This window comes from Mirounga angustirostris, unplaced genomic scaffold, assembly GCF_029215605.1.
Source record: "Mirounga angustirostris isolate CCGP_5_RB_7025 unplaced genomic scaffold, mMirAng1.0.hap1 SCAF_13, whole genome shotgun sequence".
NCBI classification, from domain to species: domain Eukaryota; kingdom Metazoa; phylum Chordata; class Mammalia; order Carnivora; family Phocidae; genus Mirounga; species Mirounga angustirostris.
Window position 1 is genome coordinate 11,241,826 of NW_026991721.1, and position 17,672 is coordinate 11,259,497.

Genomic DNA, 17,672 nt, shown 5'->3' on the forward strand with positions numbered 1-17,672 from the left:
GAGTTAGTCTGGCCTTTAGAGCCCCACATGGTTGATTTCATTAGTGTGTCCCTATGGGCACTGGCTTCGGAGGGCCTGGTGTACCCCAAGTTATTTCTAGTCCTCCAGAGGTCCAAAGTCCTTGACCTCTATTCCCTACATCACTGCCATCATTACCTACCTTTGATTTGGGGGTTTTTTTCATACATGACCATTTATTCTTTAAGACCTGGACTCTGTGTCCTAATTCTGCCTAACATGATGTCCAGCAGGAAGAGGTCCAAAAGGATGAGGATGAGCATTCCCAGAACATAGAAGTCCCAAAGCACTGATTGTGGTGAAGAAGTGAAGCACTCACCAATGGGAGAGTGCCTGAGAAAATCCCGGATCCTCGCCTCTCGGGAGACTCTACGTTCCTTGAAGAGATGGGACTTGGTCTTAACAAGACTTGAGCTCAAGCATCCCTTCTGGGAAGCACCCCCCACTCTCTAGTGCCTTGTCCCCGGAGGCCAGTCAACGGGGTCTTCCCATGGTGGCTTCCACCACAAGGATGGTATCATCATTTTCTGCTTCTTGTGGGTCTCCCTCTCTGAACTTCGTAAGAACATCCAGGAATAGGTGGTAATCACCAGTATAGCCCAGTACCTTTCACCGGTGCTTGGGCCATGGTAGGTGGTCGGTAAATGTTTGCGGAATGAAAAGAGAGCTGGGACAGGAATTGCTTGGACTCAGCAGACCCAAAATTCGACTAGTGAGAAATCAGCAAGAACCGCCTTGTGAGACGGGCTGGAGGGTAGGCATCCTGGCAAGCCTGTCCTACTCTCTGGCGAAGCAGGCTGCTGACTAAGTCTACCAGGAAGAGCAGGGCAAGGGATGAGTCAGGTCTGTGACCCTGGCCTCTGGAGGTATGCCCCCTCAGTGTGGATGCGGCTCCCAGAAGGTCAAGTTGGGGAACTCACATGTCCTATGGCAGGTGATTATCTCGGATTATCTCATCCAACTTCCACAATGGCCCTATGGGGAAAGTACGATGACCCACTTTATGGGCGCAACTGAGACTTCGGTCCTAGAAACCCCAGAGCCTCATGGTGCCTAGCACAGGCTCACAGACAACAAAGCATCCACACATCATCAGGGTGGGTGAGGGCCTGAAATCTTTTTGTTTGCCCCCCAGCCCTCAAAGAGCTGCTCAAATTCCTACAACGTTGGACGTTCCCGCCAGCTTCCTGCCTCACCCCCAGGCTTGAGGCTTCACAACCTCTCTGGCCAGCCCAGTCCATCCTTGGGCAGCTCTGACTACTGACAAAGCTTTTGTGCAGAGTCCTTAGTTCTACCCATCAACTTCAATCTTCTCTTTTTATCTACAAGGAGGAAAGCTAATCTCCTGCACATGACAGCCCTCCAACTATCTGGAGGCAGTTCTCACCTCGCCTCCCCCAAAGGTTTAGAAAGATGCCACAGAGATTACACAGGATTGCTCGGTGTGAAACTGGTTTCATACAGGGTAACTAACATCCTTCATCGATGAAAGGAATCAGAGGGGGTTATCTTGTTGCAGTGAAGGCATCTCTCCCCTGCAGGGGGCCAGGGATGGGGTGTGGACTAGAAACCAAAATCCATGCAAACCTGAACAACAGCCTTCACAGAAGACGTGAACATTTGCCAGGAGGGGCTTCTGAGATGAACCAAAATTCTCGTTTAACAAAAGAGGAACAGAGAAGCAGAGAGATAAGGATACGGAAACGAAGGAACACAGCTATTCGGTGGCCAGGCGACAATTAGAACCTTTGAACCTGCAGCCTGGTCCTCTTTGCACAGCTCTACCAGCAAAACCCCTGCTCCAAAACACCAGGGCAGCACCCCATAACTGCACAGCCTTCAGGCTGACTTTGACCTTCCCCAGGGGTGAAGCTCCATTTGACAGAGGGTAACAATGAGGCTCGGGGAAGCAAGGGGACTTGCTTGGCTTTCCTGGCAAGGAAACTCAGAACTCAAAGTTCTTTGCTTTTTGTTCACAGTAGGCTTGAAAGGGGCTGTGGGCTATCTTCTTCTGGAAATGAATTTCCTAACACAAGGAAGGGAGTCGCCGCTGCCCGCTGCTCAGTTCTGCGCTGTTTTAGGATTGCTGGGTGTGCTGGCCGATAGAGGAAGAGCTTCAAAACCTTTCCTTTCTGCCTCCCCAACCAGCACGCCTCAAGAAAAGAGTCAGGTGGAGAGCGCCAGGGGTCTCGGTTCCTCCCCGGGTTGTGCCCTGCCCAGCTCTGGGACACCCCTCCTACCCAAGCTGAGCTCTACTTGCCTCTTGTATAAAAATAGGGGCAATAAAATCTGTCCTGTCCGTGACCAGGATGCTAGGAGGCTCAGATGACAAAGAGCGAGCAAGCAGGCGGGAGGCAGGGAGGCTCCCTCCCACTCTCTGTGGCTGTGCCTTTTGCTTCTCCTCTTCCCCATCACCCTCGCCTCCTCTGCAGCCCTAGGACCCAGAGCACGCAGAGCAGGCCGGAGGGGCATGAAGGTCTCACCAGAGACAAGGGAAGAGTGCAACACCATCCCAGCAGTCCCTCATGCTTGCAGGAGGCCTGCATTTTTCCAAAGAGCTTCGACAGCTATCAGCATAATATTTACCATCTATTAATCCTACCTGTGCTCTGCACCTTACAAAGGGCTCTGCGTGCTCTCTCACGCTCTCAGTCCTCACAACCACACACTTTACGGATGACAAAACTAGGCTCAGGGTAAGCAGCGTAGCCAGGAGGCAAGCCCAGTTCTATCCATTCCTGTGCTCCCCAAACTTGAACGTGGTCTTGCATCACCTGGGGAGATGCATCACCTGGGGAGATTCGTGAGTGATCAGACTGATTTTGTAGGTTCAGGCAGGGGCCTAGGCTTCGCATGCCTAACAAGCTCCCAGGCAGAGGGACTGCTTTGTATCTATCAAAGGCTAGATTTAAAATTCCGTGATTAGGGGTAGACGAACCATGAGAGACGATGGACTCTGAGAAACAAACTGAGGGTTCTAGAGGGGAGGGTGGTGGGAGGATGGGTTAGCCGGGTGATGGGTATTGAGGAGGGCACGTTCTGCATGGAGCACTGGGTGTTATGCACAAACAATGAATCATGGAACACTACATCGAAAACTAATGGTGTAATGTATGGGGATTAACATAAGAATAAATAATAATAATAATAATAATAAAATGATAAAATTCCGTGAAGACAGAGCCTGTGTCACCCAATCCCCAGGGCTTAGCAGGGGGCCTGCCCCATAGAATGTGCTCAGTAATTATTTGTTGAATGAGTCAGTGACTCAAAAACCTACGCTTTAACAATTCTCCATATCAAGCCCCATTATGTCATTTGATATCATAACAAATCTCTAAGTTATGATCATCCTCACTCGACAGATAAGAAAACAGACGCTCAGAAGAGTAAGTAGCCTGAGGTTTTACAGCTTTTGTGCAGTAGGACGGGAGGCGGTCCACCTTCGGATCCTTTGCTCAGCTGTCCCGAGGATGACGGAGAAATTAATAATTATAGACCTCGGAATGGCGAGGAGCGGGGCCCATCCTGGCATGTGACCAGCTCACAGCTCAGGAGGTCACCCAGGAGCTCTGAGCTGCTCCTGGCGGGGAGGGGCAGCCCGATTCGACGCCGCCCCCCGCCCAGGGAGACAAGAAGGGAGGGTAGGAGGAGGCTGCCCCTGGGCATAGTGCCAGGCAGTAGCAGGCAGGTGGAGGTGACCCCTGACCTCAAAGAGAACCTCGCTGGGCTCAGGCAGCCCCCACCTGCGGACCCCAGCTCTGGAGTGACACTGTCCAGCTTGGGGGAGGGACGGGTGGGGGGGGGGAGAGCTGCTGGCATCCACGGAAATCGCAGCCCAGGGATGAATCACCGGCACGTGACCCCGAAGAGGAGGGGAGGGAGGTGCGGAAGGGGCGCAGATGCGGCTGGAGCGCGGGGAGCCCAGGCCTCGCGCGGGGGCCCCCTCTAGCCCTGATGTGGGGAGCAAAGGGAAGCCCTCTCCCGCGCAGCTGCAGCCCCCGGCCCGCCAGCTCCCGGGTGCGGCGGGACTCACGGCCTTCAGCTGCTCCAGCCGGTCCTTCATCCCGGTGCCCAGGCGCCCGGAGGCAGGGGAGCGCGTCCCAGGTGAGCGGCCGGAAGTGGTGGCCGGCCGGGCCGGGGCGAAGGAGCTGGAGGCAGAGGCGGCGGCGGGCGGCGGCCGCGGGCTAGGAGGAGCGTCCGAGGCCACTGGAGGCTCCGCCGCGCCGCCCCCTCCGGCCCCGCCGGCGCGCGCGCTCCAAATCCGGCTCCCGGGTCGGCGCCGGCGCGCAGCGCAGATCCGCCCGGCTGGCCCGCCCCTCACCTGGGCCGCGCCCCGCGCTGCTCCTTAAAGGGCCCGAGCGGGTCTGCGCCCCCGCGGCTCCCGCGACCCGCGCGGCTGGCCCCTCGGGGGGCGGGGAGGTCCTGCTGGAGAGCCCATCCCTTCCGCCCGACCGCCGCTCACCGGCCGCGCCAGGCTGCGCCGGGCCCAGCCGCACACAGTCCCGCGAGCCGAGGACTCTGGCGAAGCGCCTTGCGCCTCGCGGGCGGGAGGAGAGCCAGGCGTGCCGCCGGGAGGAAGGGCGCCCCGAGGGTCGGAGCTGGCCGTCCGGGGGCCTGCGGGTTGGCGCCGTGGACGCGTGTTCCTAGAGGAAATAACTGGGAGTGTGACGGGACGGAACAGCTGGGGGCGAGGAATTTGGGTTTGACGCCGTGGGCAATCGGGGCTGCTCCGAGAAATGGAAGCAGGCCAGTGTTGACGTCAACAACACCTGCTGCTGAGAACGTGTACCACTTGGGGAAGTCGCCGTTTCTCTACGGGACTCCGTTTCCGCGTCTGTAAGTCAGAGTAAATAGCCACTTCGGTGTGCCGTGAGGCCCGGGCGACAGAGGAGGAATGCCTGGCTCGTACCGCATAGCGCAGGGTGGTAAGATGGAGATGTGTGTTACCATCTATTCGGAAAGCTGAAGCGGTCCCCGTTCCTACGCGGTGGAGGTTCCCGGGTGGGATGTGTCTTCTGAAAACGTGGGCGGGACCTTCGTGCTGACCCCTCCCTCTACACCCCACCCCACCCTCTCTTCCCTCTTCCCCATTCGTCTTCCCCCTTGGGAATCAATGATCTACCCCGCGGAGGGCGATGCTCAGCAAGTGGGTCTGGCAGTCCCAAGACTGAATTCTCAAGTCAGGAGAAGAATGTGCTAGATGTATTCAGGTTAAAAGGCTGTAAATATTTTCGTAATTCTAACAGAACTTTGCCCTCTTCAGCGATCGTAGTGCTTGCTCCATGCTGACTTCATCGCCTCCCATAAAGATACGGTCTGTAGGCGGTCGGACGGATGAACTCTGTGATTCTCAGCCCAGATGCTCCCTGTAGGCTACACTTCCACCCCCGGCCTTCCCTTAGGTGGGTTCCCGACTTTGGTAAAGGAAGGTTTCTGCGCCCCCTGGTGGTCATACATGGAAAAGGTGAGTAAGTCAGAAACCGTATCCCACCTTTCTTTAAATTTTTGTTAGTGGGGATGGATGGCTAGGTCCCGCGCCTTAGGAAAAGAGAGTCTCCTGAGGGAAACAGATATGTGAACAGCTCTACATTAAAGTCTGGAAAGGGCCATAGGAGTCTGGAATAAGGATCAGGGTTAGCCATTCAGCTTCTGCCTGAACACATCCAGAGATGGAACATTCAAGGCCTCCTTGTTAATGATAATTGTTTTTAGGGGCGCCTGGGTGGCTCAGTCGTTAAGCGTCTGCCTTCGGCTCAGGTCATGATCCCAGGGTCCTGAGATCGAGCCCCACATCGGGCTCTCTGCTCAGCGAAGAGCCTGCTTCTCCCTCTCCCACTCCCCCTGCTTGTGTCCCCTCTCTCGCTGTCTCTGTCAAAAAATAAATTAAAAATCTTAAAAAAAAAAAAAAGATAATTGTTTTTAAAAAGATAAAATCAGGGGCTCCTGAGTGGTTCATTCGGTCAAGCGTCTGCCTTCGGCTCAGGTCATGATCCCAGGGTCCTGAGAAATTAATGAGGGAACGATTAAGGTGTCAAAAAAAAACTGTTTAGAGAAGGACCCAAAGAACACACATATACAGGCAATCAGGAATGCTGAAATGAGTATGTTAAACGCAAAACTGGTTTCTGGGGGTGGGAGGAGATCAATGGCACCTCCATCAGAAAGATTTCATTTGCATCTCTATGGACAAGAATTATTTGCATTACCAGCAGTTTTCTACAATTTACAGAATTGTAAAATAGTTACAAGACCATAGGAGGCACAGTTCAATAATAAAAGCAAATAACCCAGAAAGGCCTAGCAGGCCATCTGACACCTGGTAATCTTTTTTATATTTTTTTCCATCTTAATTGTTTCACAATTTTTCCAGACACCCTCAAGGAAGCATCTTTCCTGGTGGAAGAGTTCCAACCATTGTTTGTTTGTTTGTTCATTGCTATACAAAACAAAAATTTCCCTCCCTATAATTTTCACCACGATTTCTTGCTCCTTGCCTTTGTCCAAACATTTAAGAAATGTATCTGTCCTTTCCATGAAGGGAAAGTTGCTATGGGGCTGTAGAATGATTGCTGACACAGAGCTGGGAGGCCTGGGTTCTAGGCAGAGTTTCTGCCACACAATGGCTGTCACTTCACATCACACAACCTTCTTTCTCATTTGTGACATAGGGGGCTGGTCAAAACTAGTGGTTCCCAACCTCTTCAAGATCAAGAACGTCCTATTGTCTTTGTTTTCATTCATGGATCTCTTATTTCAAAAGATTCCTTATCCTTATCAAAATATATTTACAGGGTAATCAGAAATTTGGATTCCTCGAACTCAGATGCAGAGACCAGATTGGTGGTTGCTAGGGGTGGGGGTGCAAAATGGATGAAGGAGGTCAAAAGGTACAGACTGCCAGTTATAAGTCCTGGGATGTAACATACTGCATGGCAACCAGAGTTAACAAGAATGTATTGTGCATTTCAAAGTCGCCAAGACAGTAGATCTTAAAAGCTCTCGGGACCCCTGGATGGCTCAGACGGTCAAATGTCTGCCTTCAGCTCAGGTCATGATCTCAGGGTCCTGGGATCAAGTCGGGCATCATTGGGCTCCTTGCTCAGCGGGGAGCCTGCTTGTCCCTCTGCCTGCCCATCCCCCTGCTCATGCTCTCTCTCTCACTGTCTCTCTGACAAATAAATAAATAAATAAAATCTTAAAAAAAAAGTTCTCGGGCGCCTGGGTGGCTCAGTTGGTTAAGCGACTGCCTTCGGCTCAGGTCATGATCCTGGAGTCCCGGGATCGAGTCCCGCATCGGGCTCCCTGCTCGGCGGGGAGTCTGCTTCTCCCTCTCCCACTCCCCGTTTGTGTTCCCTCTCTCGTTGTGTCTTTCTCTGTCAAATAAATAAATAAAATCTTTAAAAAAAAAAAAAAAAGTTCTCATCACAGGAAAAATAAATTGTAACTGTGAGGTCACAGATGTTAACTAAATTTATTTTGCACTACATATATATATCTCTCAAATCATTATGCTGTATACCTTAATACCATGTCATATGTTAATTATATCTCAATAAAACTAGGAAACCAAAAAGACATTTGATTTCCTACTGATGTTTCCATGAAGAAAAAATATAACCTCTTGGTTAGCCTATGGGGCCATAACAGAAATGACTATATGATTTCCCTTAAAACTTCTTAAATATTAGAAATACTGTAAAGAGCCCTCTTAAGTGCAGTTGGAATCCAGGAACCCAAGAGGGGACACATCAGCAGACGTCTATTATTACAGCATTCTATTTGAAGGTAGTTACAGACTTCAAGCCTTCCTTAAAACTCTCACTAGGCATGAACCCTATTTTATTCATTTTCTATTAGTATATTAATATTTACTCTTCCCTGCCAGGCAGAGAAGTATGGATTCCACCTGCTAGTTGTGTATAAGGAACTGGAAAAAGTCAAGTTAACTGGAATATGGGACCTGGGCAAGGAGAGTCCAGGGGCTGGTGAAAAAGACTGATATTGAGCCCAGGTGGACGCTAGGGTCTCCAGGTCAGTGGACATGGACTTAAGGTTCCAGGCTCAGTAGGAGCCCCTTCTCTCTGATGTATTTTTATTTTTCTGCCCCACAGTGGAACTTGGTTCCCCACCTACTCTGTCTTGGTGTAGCTGTTTCCCCATTAAACAAACATAGTCCAGATCAAGTACTTGTGCATTTTGGCTATGTATAATTCAGCCAACACTTAATTTCACTTTTACAAACAAACCAAAAAGAGGATCCTGGCATTTGGGAGCTCCACTTCCTTCTCTCTCCTCACTCCGAGCCTACTTCTTTTCCCACTGGAGAAAAGGACTGAGCCTTACCCCATCTGGACCATCTGTGGAACAGGCGAGACCACTTTCTGGCTGGTGCACCTCAAGGTAATGGTGGTGAGTAGAGATAAGGGGAACTAGAGCATTTAAGGGGAAGGTCCTTTCTGTTCCCAAGAGCATCTCTTCCCCCACTGCAGGAGGGATGGAGAATAAACTTACTGACCTGTGGTTTTCTCCCCCTTACCCCTGTTGTTTGTATTGGTTATATAGAGCTGCATAGCAAATGGCCCTTGAACCTAGCAGCTGGAAACAGTAAACCTTTATTATCCTCTGGCTTCTGTGATGCGGGGATCCCCGTGCAGCTGAGCTGGGTGCTTCTGTCTCACAATCTCTCACAGACTGCAGAGAAGGTGTTGCCTGGGGCCACAGTCTCATCTCACGGCTTAATTTGGGAGGGTCTGCTTCCAAGGTCACTCTGTGGTTGGCAGGATTGGGCTCCTCAAGGGCTATTGGCCGGAAACTTCCCTTGGTTTCTTTGCCATGTAGTCCTCTCCATAGAGCAGCGCACAACATGGCAGCTGGTTTCCATCAGAGCAGGAAAACGAGAGAGAGAGAGAGATGGAAGCCAAGGTGTATTTGTAACCTAATCTCAGCTGTGACATCACTTTTTCTCTATTCGTTCACTAGAAGCTACTCACCAGCTGCAGCCAACACTCAAGGTGAAGGGAATACACAGGAGAATGAAAGCCAGGAGCCATCTCTTATCTACCCAGTACATAGTTCAAATCCCAAATTAATGCCAGAGTTATGCTATTCACCTTCTAGAGCTCTCTTCTCCCCCATATCCGTCCTGGACAACTCTGATACATTCTCCAGGCCTGAGAGCAAATGTTTCACCCTCCAGGACTGACTTAAGTGTCCCCCAAATGTGCCCCTGTGACACCCTGGACTTCACCATAGCCCTACCACACTGCGAACGACCTGGTCTGCCTCACACACCTTCTGTAAACTCCGTGAGGGCAGCAGTCTTGTCTCTTCCCTTCTATCGACATGGACCCAGACCCAGGCATAGGGCCAAAAAGGGACTAGGCACTCAGTTAATGTTTACGAAATTTAATAAATTAATCTTCCCACAATATGGCCCCATTATGTCTTTCTTCTGATTGAGACTCCTCAGTGGCCTCTCATTACAAAGAGGAGGGAGTCTAGAGTGGCATTCAGGCCCTTGCCCCTTCTGGCCCCGGCCCCGTGCACCGTCACTCGGTGCCACACGCAACGCCATCGTCAGCCTCACCAAACGCCCACCTCTTCTCTGAGCCAGATGTGCCCGGGACTTCCCACCTACCTCTGCCCGGTAGGCCCTTTTTCCACTTCAGGTCTGGCAGACCCCTGCCTCTCGTTCAGGACGGAACCCTCCGGTTCACGCAGGCGGCCCCTTGGCCCCGCTGCCTGCCTGCCCCTAAGAGAACTTGTTCAGACCTCTTTTTAAAGCCCACCCCGTGCTGCTTACCCGTCTGTCTCCCTGACTAGCCCAGGAGCCGCTTAAGAGCAACAAACCAAGGGTGCCGGGGTGGCTCAGTCATTAAGCATCTGCCTTCAGCTCGGGTCATGATCCCAGGGTCCTGGGATCGAGCCCCGCATCGGGCTCCCTGCTCGGCGGGAAGCCTGCTTCTCCCTCTCCCGCTCCCCCTGCTTGTGTTCCCTCTCTCGCTGTGTCTCTGTCAAATAAATAAATAAAATCTTAAAAAAAAAAAAAAAAAGCAACAAACCAGGATTATTCACCTTCCAGGGCTACTACGAAGTAAGTGGAATGCAAGTATCTGGAGATTAACCAAGGAATGGTTGGCCTCTAACGCGCGCGCGCCCACATGCGTGCACGTACATTCTCTCTCTCTCTCTCTCAAAACTAAATGCGATTGCAACTCCATGTGTTTTGGAGAATGAGCTCTGTATCATTGAATTGAGTTTAAAATAACATGTTTTATTTACAAACATGTCTTTTTTTTTTTTTTTTTAAGTAGGAGCCCAATATGGGGCTTGAACTCATGACCCTAGAAATAAACCCAGGTATCTGTGGTCAACCGATTTTTTTTTTTTTTTCCGCAGTAGTCTCTGAGCCCAGCATGGACCCCATTGCAGAACTTGAACTCATAACCCTGATATCAAGGCCTGAGCTGAGATCAAGTCAGATTCTTTTTTTTTTAAAGATTTTTTATTTATTTATTTGAGAGAGAGAGAATGAGAGAGCAAGCACATGAGGGGGGGAGGGTCAGAGGGAGAAGCAGACTCCCTGCCGAGCAGGGAGCCCGATGCGGGACTCGATCCCGGGACTCCAGGATCACGACCTGAGCCGAAGGCAGTCGCTTAACCGACTGAGCCACCCAGGCGCCCTCAAGTCAGATTCTTAACCAACTGAAGCACCCAGGCACCCCTTACAAAGAGGTCTTATATCACGTTATTCAGATGTTTTTCTAGCACGAACCTCCACATGCCATATACCTATGCCTTTGATTTGACAATATAAATAATTTGAACCTTATACATTTCTTGTTATGTTTATATAAACTCCTCAATCCCTAGAGCCTAAAAGCACCAAGTGTTCCCCTGAAGAGCCTAGAAAAGAAGCTTCACCCGGAGGAGCTTGTGGTTACTTTGAGCTGCAGAAGACATGTTTGTTTCTTACAACACCTTTGAAACACCTGTCAAGAGGAACAGGTAAACACAGTGTAGCCTAGGGGAAAGGCAAGTGAATAACTATGGCTTTAAAATGTCTATAACTAGGGTGCCTGGGTGGCTCAGTTGGTTAAGCGACTGCCTTCCGCTCAGGTCACGATCCTGGAGTCCCGGGATCGAGTCCCACATTGGGCTCCCTGCTTGGCAGGGAGTCTGCTTCTCCCTCTGACCCTCCCCCCTCTCATGTGCTCTCTCTCAAGTAAATAAATAAAATCTTTTAAAAAAATAAAATAAAATGTTTATAACTAGAAAAATAAGCCATTTCATATATTTCTCCAATTGGATATAATTTTTTTAAGCAGGCTCCACGCCCAATGTGGGGTTTGAACTCACAACCTTGAGATCAAGAGTTGCATGCTCTACCAACTGCATCAACATAGGCACCCCTCCATTTGGATATTGAACTAACCATGCTGCATCTTTCATTGTACTTTTACAGTTTTTCTGTGCCCTCCCCCAAGATGTCACAATAACTTGAGGAAATAGAGTAGATATTATTGCCCCCATTTTATTATGAAATTAAGTACAGAAGAATGAAGGATCTCCCCAGGCTCCCATAATACAGGGATAACTTGCTGGGAGAGGAGCAGTTTTGTTCCCCGGGCTTTAAACCACACCATGCACATCAAATCCCACATTCTGCCTGTCCCGGCTGTGTGACCTTGATCACGTTACTGAAATTCCCTGTGTCACAGTTTCCTTATCTGTAAGCAGAGAAAACAATAGGGTCGTCTCATGGGTTTTTGTGACGATAAATGGGCAATCATTAATTCCCTAATGCAATCCCTTGAGAAGAAGCCTATTAACCCATGATAACTACACTTGTTTTTCTTAAGGAGTGTAGAGAATTGAAAAATGCCTGGACTATTTCAGTCACTAGTGAAACCACCCTCTTGGTAGTCAGTCAGCCTCAGCAGGTTCAACAGGGTGAGGAAGAGAAGAGTTCAGTGGTGACAGAATTCAGAAAACATCAGAGAAATGGATCCCTCATCCTAGAGTCTGACTGCACATTTGCACGTTACAAGCACCAAGTGAACCTGTAGGAGACCACTGGTTGGGGTTTGATCAGCACAGTACTCTTCACACTTGTTTGACCATAGAAAGTTTATTTCTCCCAAACACCAATTATTCAACAAGACTCGTGTCCAGAAAATAACACTGACGTAGGGGAATAGCGCAGTAGGACACGGGAAGGGCAGCAAGTGTCCGTAAGTGAACCAAAGAAGATCCTTTCTGGTTCTTGTCTGTCTTTTCTTTTTTTTTTTAAGATTTTATTTATTCATTTGACAGAGAGAGAGAGCACAAGCAGGGGGAGCGGCAGGCAGAGGGAGAAACAGGCTCCCCACGGAGCAAGGAGCCCGATGCGGGACTCGATCGCGGGAATCCAGGATCAAGACTGGAGCTGAAGGCAGACGCTTAACCGACTGAGCCACCCAGGTGCCCCAGGTTCTTGTCTTTCAAAGGAAGATGGGAACATTTCAGTTCCATGTAATATGAATCCTGGTCATTGTTTCTAGCTTCTAAGCCTGCGATACATTTTCAGAAAAAAAAAAAAGAAAAGAAAAAAAATGTAGCAGACATTTTAGACTTTTCCAGATAAGGAAACAGAGGCACAAAGAGCTCATTCTTCTGCCCTTACAATTCCCCCCTTCAGAAATGCCCTTCCTGGGCACCTGGATGGCTCAGTCAGTTAAGGGTCATGAGACTGAGCCCCTTGTCAGGCTCAGCTGAGTCTGCTTGTCCCTGCCCCACCCCCACCCCCCTCCCACACGAGCAGGCACACTCTCTTTCTCTCTCTCTTTCTCTCTCAATAAATAAAATCATTTAAAAAGAAAGAAGAAGGAAGAAAGAAATGCCCTTCCTGCTCCTCTTTGTACACAGAGGGAGACCTGGACACCTGCATGGTGTTGCTCAAATGCCACCTCCCCCATCACACTTGCCTTGATTCCTTTATCTGTCCCTCCTCCAGAAGCTCATAGCATTGTATCGCTTGCCCTTGGGCTATCATGGTTTGTGTTCTTAAACACTACTAGACTTAACCTCCTTCAAGGCAGGAGTTGCCTCTTACTTACCTTTCCACTTCTTGCTCCACCTACCGCAGGTGGGTACATAGTACATAGCAGAGTTCCATAAATAGTTGTTTACTATCTTCTTAAATATTGTTGAATGAATAAATCACTCATAATTTTTTATTTTTATTTTTTTAAAGTAGGCTCCACACCCAACATGGGGCTTGAACTCACAGCCCTGAGATTAAGAGGCGCACACTCCACCAACTGAGCCAGTCAAGCACCCCAATAAATCCCTCACTAATCAATGGGCAGAGGAGTAAATGAGCTTCCCCCACCCTACAAAAAGACAGTAAACTATCTATGTTCTCATGTTCTGATGCCATTACCCTGAGACAGGGATCGTCCTGAAACAATTACCCTCCTGCTCACAGCCACATTAGAGTCCTTTCCCCTCGTTGTGTCCAGCCAGTGTTTATCTTCACAGAACTAGCTTTTCCTCAACCTGAATCCAGATCTGAACCAACATTACCCCTCTCCTACCCAGAGAGGCTCAATTTTAAAAGGCAATCTTTCCATAGTATGTACACTTCGTGTCTTCGTCCATCCGGGCTGCCACTACAAAGTACCATAGACTGGGTGGCTTTGTAAACAACAGACATTTATTTCTCACAGTTCTGGAGGCTGGAAGTCTGAGGTCAGGGTTGGGTGAGGAACCTCTTCCAGGTCACAGACTTCTTGTATCCTCACATGGCGGAAGGGTCCAGGGAGCTCTGTGGGGTCTCTTTTATGAATGCACGAATCCCGTTCCTGAGGGCTCCATCCTCAAGACCTAATTACCTCCCAAAGGCCCCACCTCCTGATACCATCCTATTGGGGATTAGGATTTCAACAGATGAACCTGAGGTAGGAGGACACAAATAATCAGACCATAGCAGCTAGGGACAGAGAGAAATGTGAAACATGTGAGTGTGTGTGTGTGTGTGTGTGTGTGTGTATCTGAGACAGAAAGGACACAATGGGGAGGAGACCCAAAAGGCACGGGGAGAGTGAGTTAGACGCAGACTAACAACTAATACAGAGTCAGAGATTGAGGTGCAGACAGATTAGCTCTGGGTATAAAGGTAAGAAAAAAGAACCACAACTTTTAAACTCCAGCACTTTCCCCATCACCTTTCCCAGGAAGAAGAATTTAGGATGAAAGAGAATTCGAAAAGGTATAAGCTCAGCATTTGCACCACGGCAATCAGCAGAGAGTGGTTGCGATGGTCCTGGTTTGCTGTGCATCTTGTTCTTGGCTCTGGCCCTGAGTACATGTGTCAACATGTGACCCCACTAAGAACCTGAGAACCGGACACAGACTTTACATGTAATGATGAGGATAAGCAATGACCACATTCACTACCATATTGCTCTTTAAAAATCACGAAGTATTTTCACTTTGGGTCCTCAAAACTACCCCAGATTTAAGTCTAGTGGGCATTTTCATCCCCATTTTAGAAATGAAGAATCCGAGGCTGAGAAAAGAAAAATGACTCAGAAATAATATAACCAGGAAGAAGTAACAGTATAAATCCAATGACCTCTTAGCTCCCACCTCCTCATCTTCCAGAAAGCATACTCATTTGTTTCTTCCCAGCAATGTTGGAGAGGAACATCCAGAATGTTTACTGTGTTTAGGACAACAGGAATCTGATCATTGTTCTCTTCAAAGCATCCTTAAGCTCTCTGTTTCTCATGCTGTAGATCAAGGGGTTCAGCACAGGGGTGATGAATGTATAAACCACAGACACTACCTGGCCCCTCTCTGGAGAGTAGCTGGAGCTGGGGCACAGGTAGATGAGGCCCCCACATCCGTACTGGAGCAGGACCACAGTCAGGTGGGAGGAGCAGGTGGAGAAGGCCTTGTGCCTCCCCTCTGCCGAGCGGATCTTCAGGATGGCAGCCACGATGAAGACATAGGAGAGAGTGATAAGCAGGAAGGGGATGGTGAGGACGATGATGCTGACCACAAACAGCGTGGCCTCATGGACCCAGGTATCTGCACAGGCCAGTCTCATGACAGGGAGGACATCGCAATAGAACAGGCTGATTTCTTTACTGCTGCAGAAGGGGAGTTGGAAGATGAGTACAGTCAGCTGCATGGCCAAGATGAACCCCAGCACGAGAGACCCCAGGGCCAGCTGGACACACAACCGCCAGCTCATCATGAGAGTGTAACGCAAAGGGTGACAGATGGCCACAAACCTGTCATAGGCCATGACAGCTAGTAGAATGCAGTCAGCGCTGCCTAGGAAGGTGAAGAAGAACATCTGGGTACCACAGCCAGGCAAGGAGATGAAGTCTCTCTCCGTGGACAGGATGCTGGCCAGAGTCAGGGGGGCAATGGTGGAAGAGTAGCAGATCTCCAGAACTGCCAAGTTGGCCAGGAAAAAGTACATGGGGGTGTGCAGAGAATGGTTAATCCAGATGATGAGAGAAATGGAGACATTGCCACTGATGCTGACCAGGTACATGATCAGGAAGGCCACGAAAATCAGCATCTGCACCTCAGGGAGTTTGGAGAAGGGGCGGAAATGGAAGTGAATTATCCCAGTTTGATTTGCACTCTCCATGCATTCAGTGCATTGAGCCTGTTGATGGCACCGTGCTGCCCCCTGAGGACAGATTAATGTCAGGACATAGAGCTCCTGCTGGGTGACCCATTCAACTCTTGGCCTCTCCCTTTCCTGAGCTCCCCAACCCTAACCATCTTTACCTCCAGGCTAAACTCCACAACTGGGACACCTGGGTGGTGCACACAGTCGGTTAAGCATTTGACTCTTGGTTTCAGCTCAGGTTGTGATCTCATGGTGTTGAGATGGGGCCCACGTCAGACTCCATGATCAGCACAGAGTCTGTTTGAGATTCTGTCTCCCTCTCCCTCTGCCCCTTCCACTCGTGCTCTCTCTCTCTTTCTCAGATAAATCTTTTAAATAAATAAATAAATAAATAAATAAATAAATAAATAAATAAATAAATAAATTCTGCAACTCGCTTCTAAATAAGCCTTTTTTTTGTCATCACCCAGAAGTAGTTCACCACAGGGTGAAATCCTTTTTTTAAAATTGTGGTAGAATGTACATTGCATAATATTTATAAGTTTAGCCCTGTGTAAGCATACAATTCAAGGGCATCAAATACATCCACAATGTTGTGTAACTATCACCTCTATGCATAATCAAAACTTTTTTATCAGCCCCAACAAAAACTGTGTACCCACTAAACAATAACTCACCATATGGCCTCCTTCCGGCCTCTAGTTAACTCTATCCTAATTTCTGTCTCTCTGAGTTTGCCTATTCTAGGTACCTTCACACAAGTGGAATCATACAATATTTGTCCTTGTGTGTCTGGTTTATTTCACTAAGCATAATGTTTCCAAGGTCCATCCATGTGGTAGCATATTTCAAATTTCTTTTACGTTTTATGGCTGAATAGTATTCCATTGTGTGTACATATCACATTTTGTTATCCATTCATCTGTTTATGGACACCTGGTTTGTTTCCACCTTTTGTCTCTTGTGAATAATGCTATCATGAACATAGGTGTGTAAGTATCTGTTTGCATCAGCACTGAAATCTTAAGTCACAGAATACCATACCCAGACCACAAATCTCTCTACTCCCTAACCCCTTGCCTGGTTCTCAAGAGCACAGCCTTTGGGATTGGACCATTCAGTTTCTAATCTCTGATCTGCCATTGACCAAGAGTATGACCTAGAGCAACTCATTGAAACTTTCTGCTTCAATTTCTCTATCTATAAAAATAACAATAGAACAAAACTCTTAAGATTATTGTGAGAAGTAAATATGTCTGGCCCCTAGTAAACTCTCCATGACTGTTAGCAATAATCATTAATATTTCTCTTCTTCCACCTCTTCAAGACCACCTTGATGCTTCCAGTTCCCCCAAATAAGTCCTTTGGGCTTTACTCCCTTCCCCCACCCAACCAAGACCTATGGTTCATCTCTTCCATTAGTTTTTTGCCAATATTGCCACTATCCTTGGCTCCTTGACCTTTTGTCAACCCTGTTACCTTCTGTAATATCCAACATACCTATTCCAGGATGAAGAGGACCAAAGATTACAAAGTCCTGCCAAATGGAGCCACAACAAAGGGGCATTACCAACCCCAGCACTGTCCCCAGTCCTCTAAAGACCGCCTCCTTCTGGTCCCCACCAAGACTAGTGCACATTTCCCTGGTCTCTTCAAGTCTTCCCTCTGCTACCTCCTTCTTCACTAACAGTAGATGACCAAGCCTTCAACTTCACAGAAAGAAATAACAAAAGCTACTTGAAGGCAGCTCATCATCATCCTCACTAGCGCTGGACCTATAACATAGGACCTTTAACATACCCATAACACATTCCCTCAATCTTACACCACCCTCTAATGCCTCCCTATCTCCTGCCCATTACTTCTTCCCTACTCCTTCTTTAACACAGGCAATCCAGTTTCCATCTTACTCCTTGAAACAACTCTAATGAAGGTCACCGATGACTTCCAAATCATTGAATCCAACAGCTATTTTGACTTGATCTGCTTTGCATATGAAGCTGCCAGATACTTTCTA

The 17,672-nt window shown here is 48.8% G+C and overlaps 3 protein-coding genes across 20 annotated transcripts in view; 1 reads left to right on the top strand and 2 right to left on the bottom strand.

Moving 5' to 3' along the window:
• The window catches only part of STX3 (syntaxin 3), a 45,059-nt gene extending 40,870 nt beyond the window's left edge, over nt 1–4,189 (bottom strand). For all 3 annotated transcript variants that reach the window (XR_010406854.1, XM_064576371.1, XM_064576372.1), the window contains exon 1: nt 4,055–4,189. Coding sequence is in view for 2 of the 3 variants with exons in the window: in XM_064576371.1 (XP_064432441.1) it covers nt 4,055–4,084 (30 nt within the window). In the remaining variant the exon portion in view is untranslated. The remainder of the gene's footprint in view (nt 1–4,054) is intronic.
• Nucleotides 4,190–4,288: 99 nt separating this feature from the next.
• The window catches only part of LOC123857111 (olfactory receptor 10V1), a 70,379-nt gene continuing 56,995 nt past the window's right edge, over nt 4,289–17,672 (top strand). Inside the window, exons 1-6 of one of the 15 annotated variants that reach the window (XR_010406845.1) lie at nt 4,289–4,857; nt 5,285–5,485; nt 8,275–8,430; nt 10,894–11,028; nt 12,337–12,483; nt 14,802–14,926. The gene's annotated coding sequence lies outside the window, so the exon portion shown is untranslated. Of the gene's footprint in view, nt 4,858–5,284; nt 5,486–5,733; nt 6,807–8,274; nt 8,431–10,419; nt 10,479–10,893; nt 11,029–12,336; nt 12,781–14,237; nt 14,508–14,801; nt 14,929–17,672 lie in introns of those variants that run through there. The other 14 variants (XR_010406844.1, XR_010406843.1, XR_010406847.1 and 11 more) reach the window with 14 other exon arrangements.
• The window catches only part of LOC123857113 (olfactory receptor 10V1-like), a 71,422-nt gene continuing 66,613 nt past the window's right edge, over nt 12,864–17,672 (bottom strand). Inside the window, exons 1-2 of one of the 2 annotated variants that reach the window (XM_045892580.3) lie at nt 14,639–15,832; nt 12,864–13,956 (exon numbers count right to left, since the gene is read on the bottom strand). In XM_045892580.3, the coding sequence (XP_045748536.1) occupies nt 14,732–15,670 (939 nt within the window). In that variant the 5' untranslated portion in view covers nt 15,671–15,832 and the 3' untranslated portion in view covers nt 12,864–13,956; nt 14,639–14,731. Of the gene's footprint in view, nt 13,957–14,638 lie in introns of those variants that run through there. The other variant, XM_064576369.1, reaches the window with a different exon arrangement.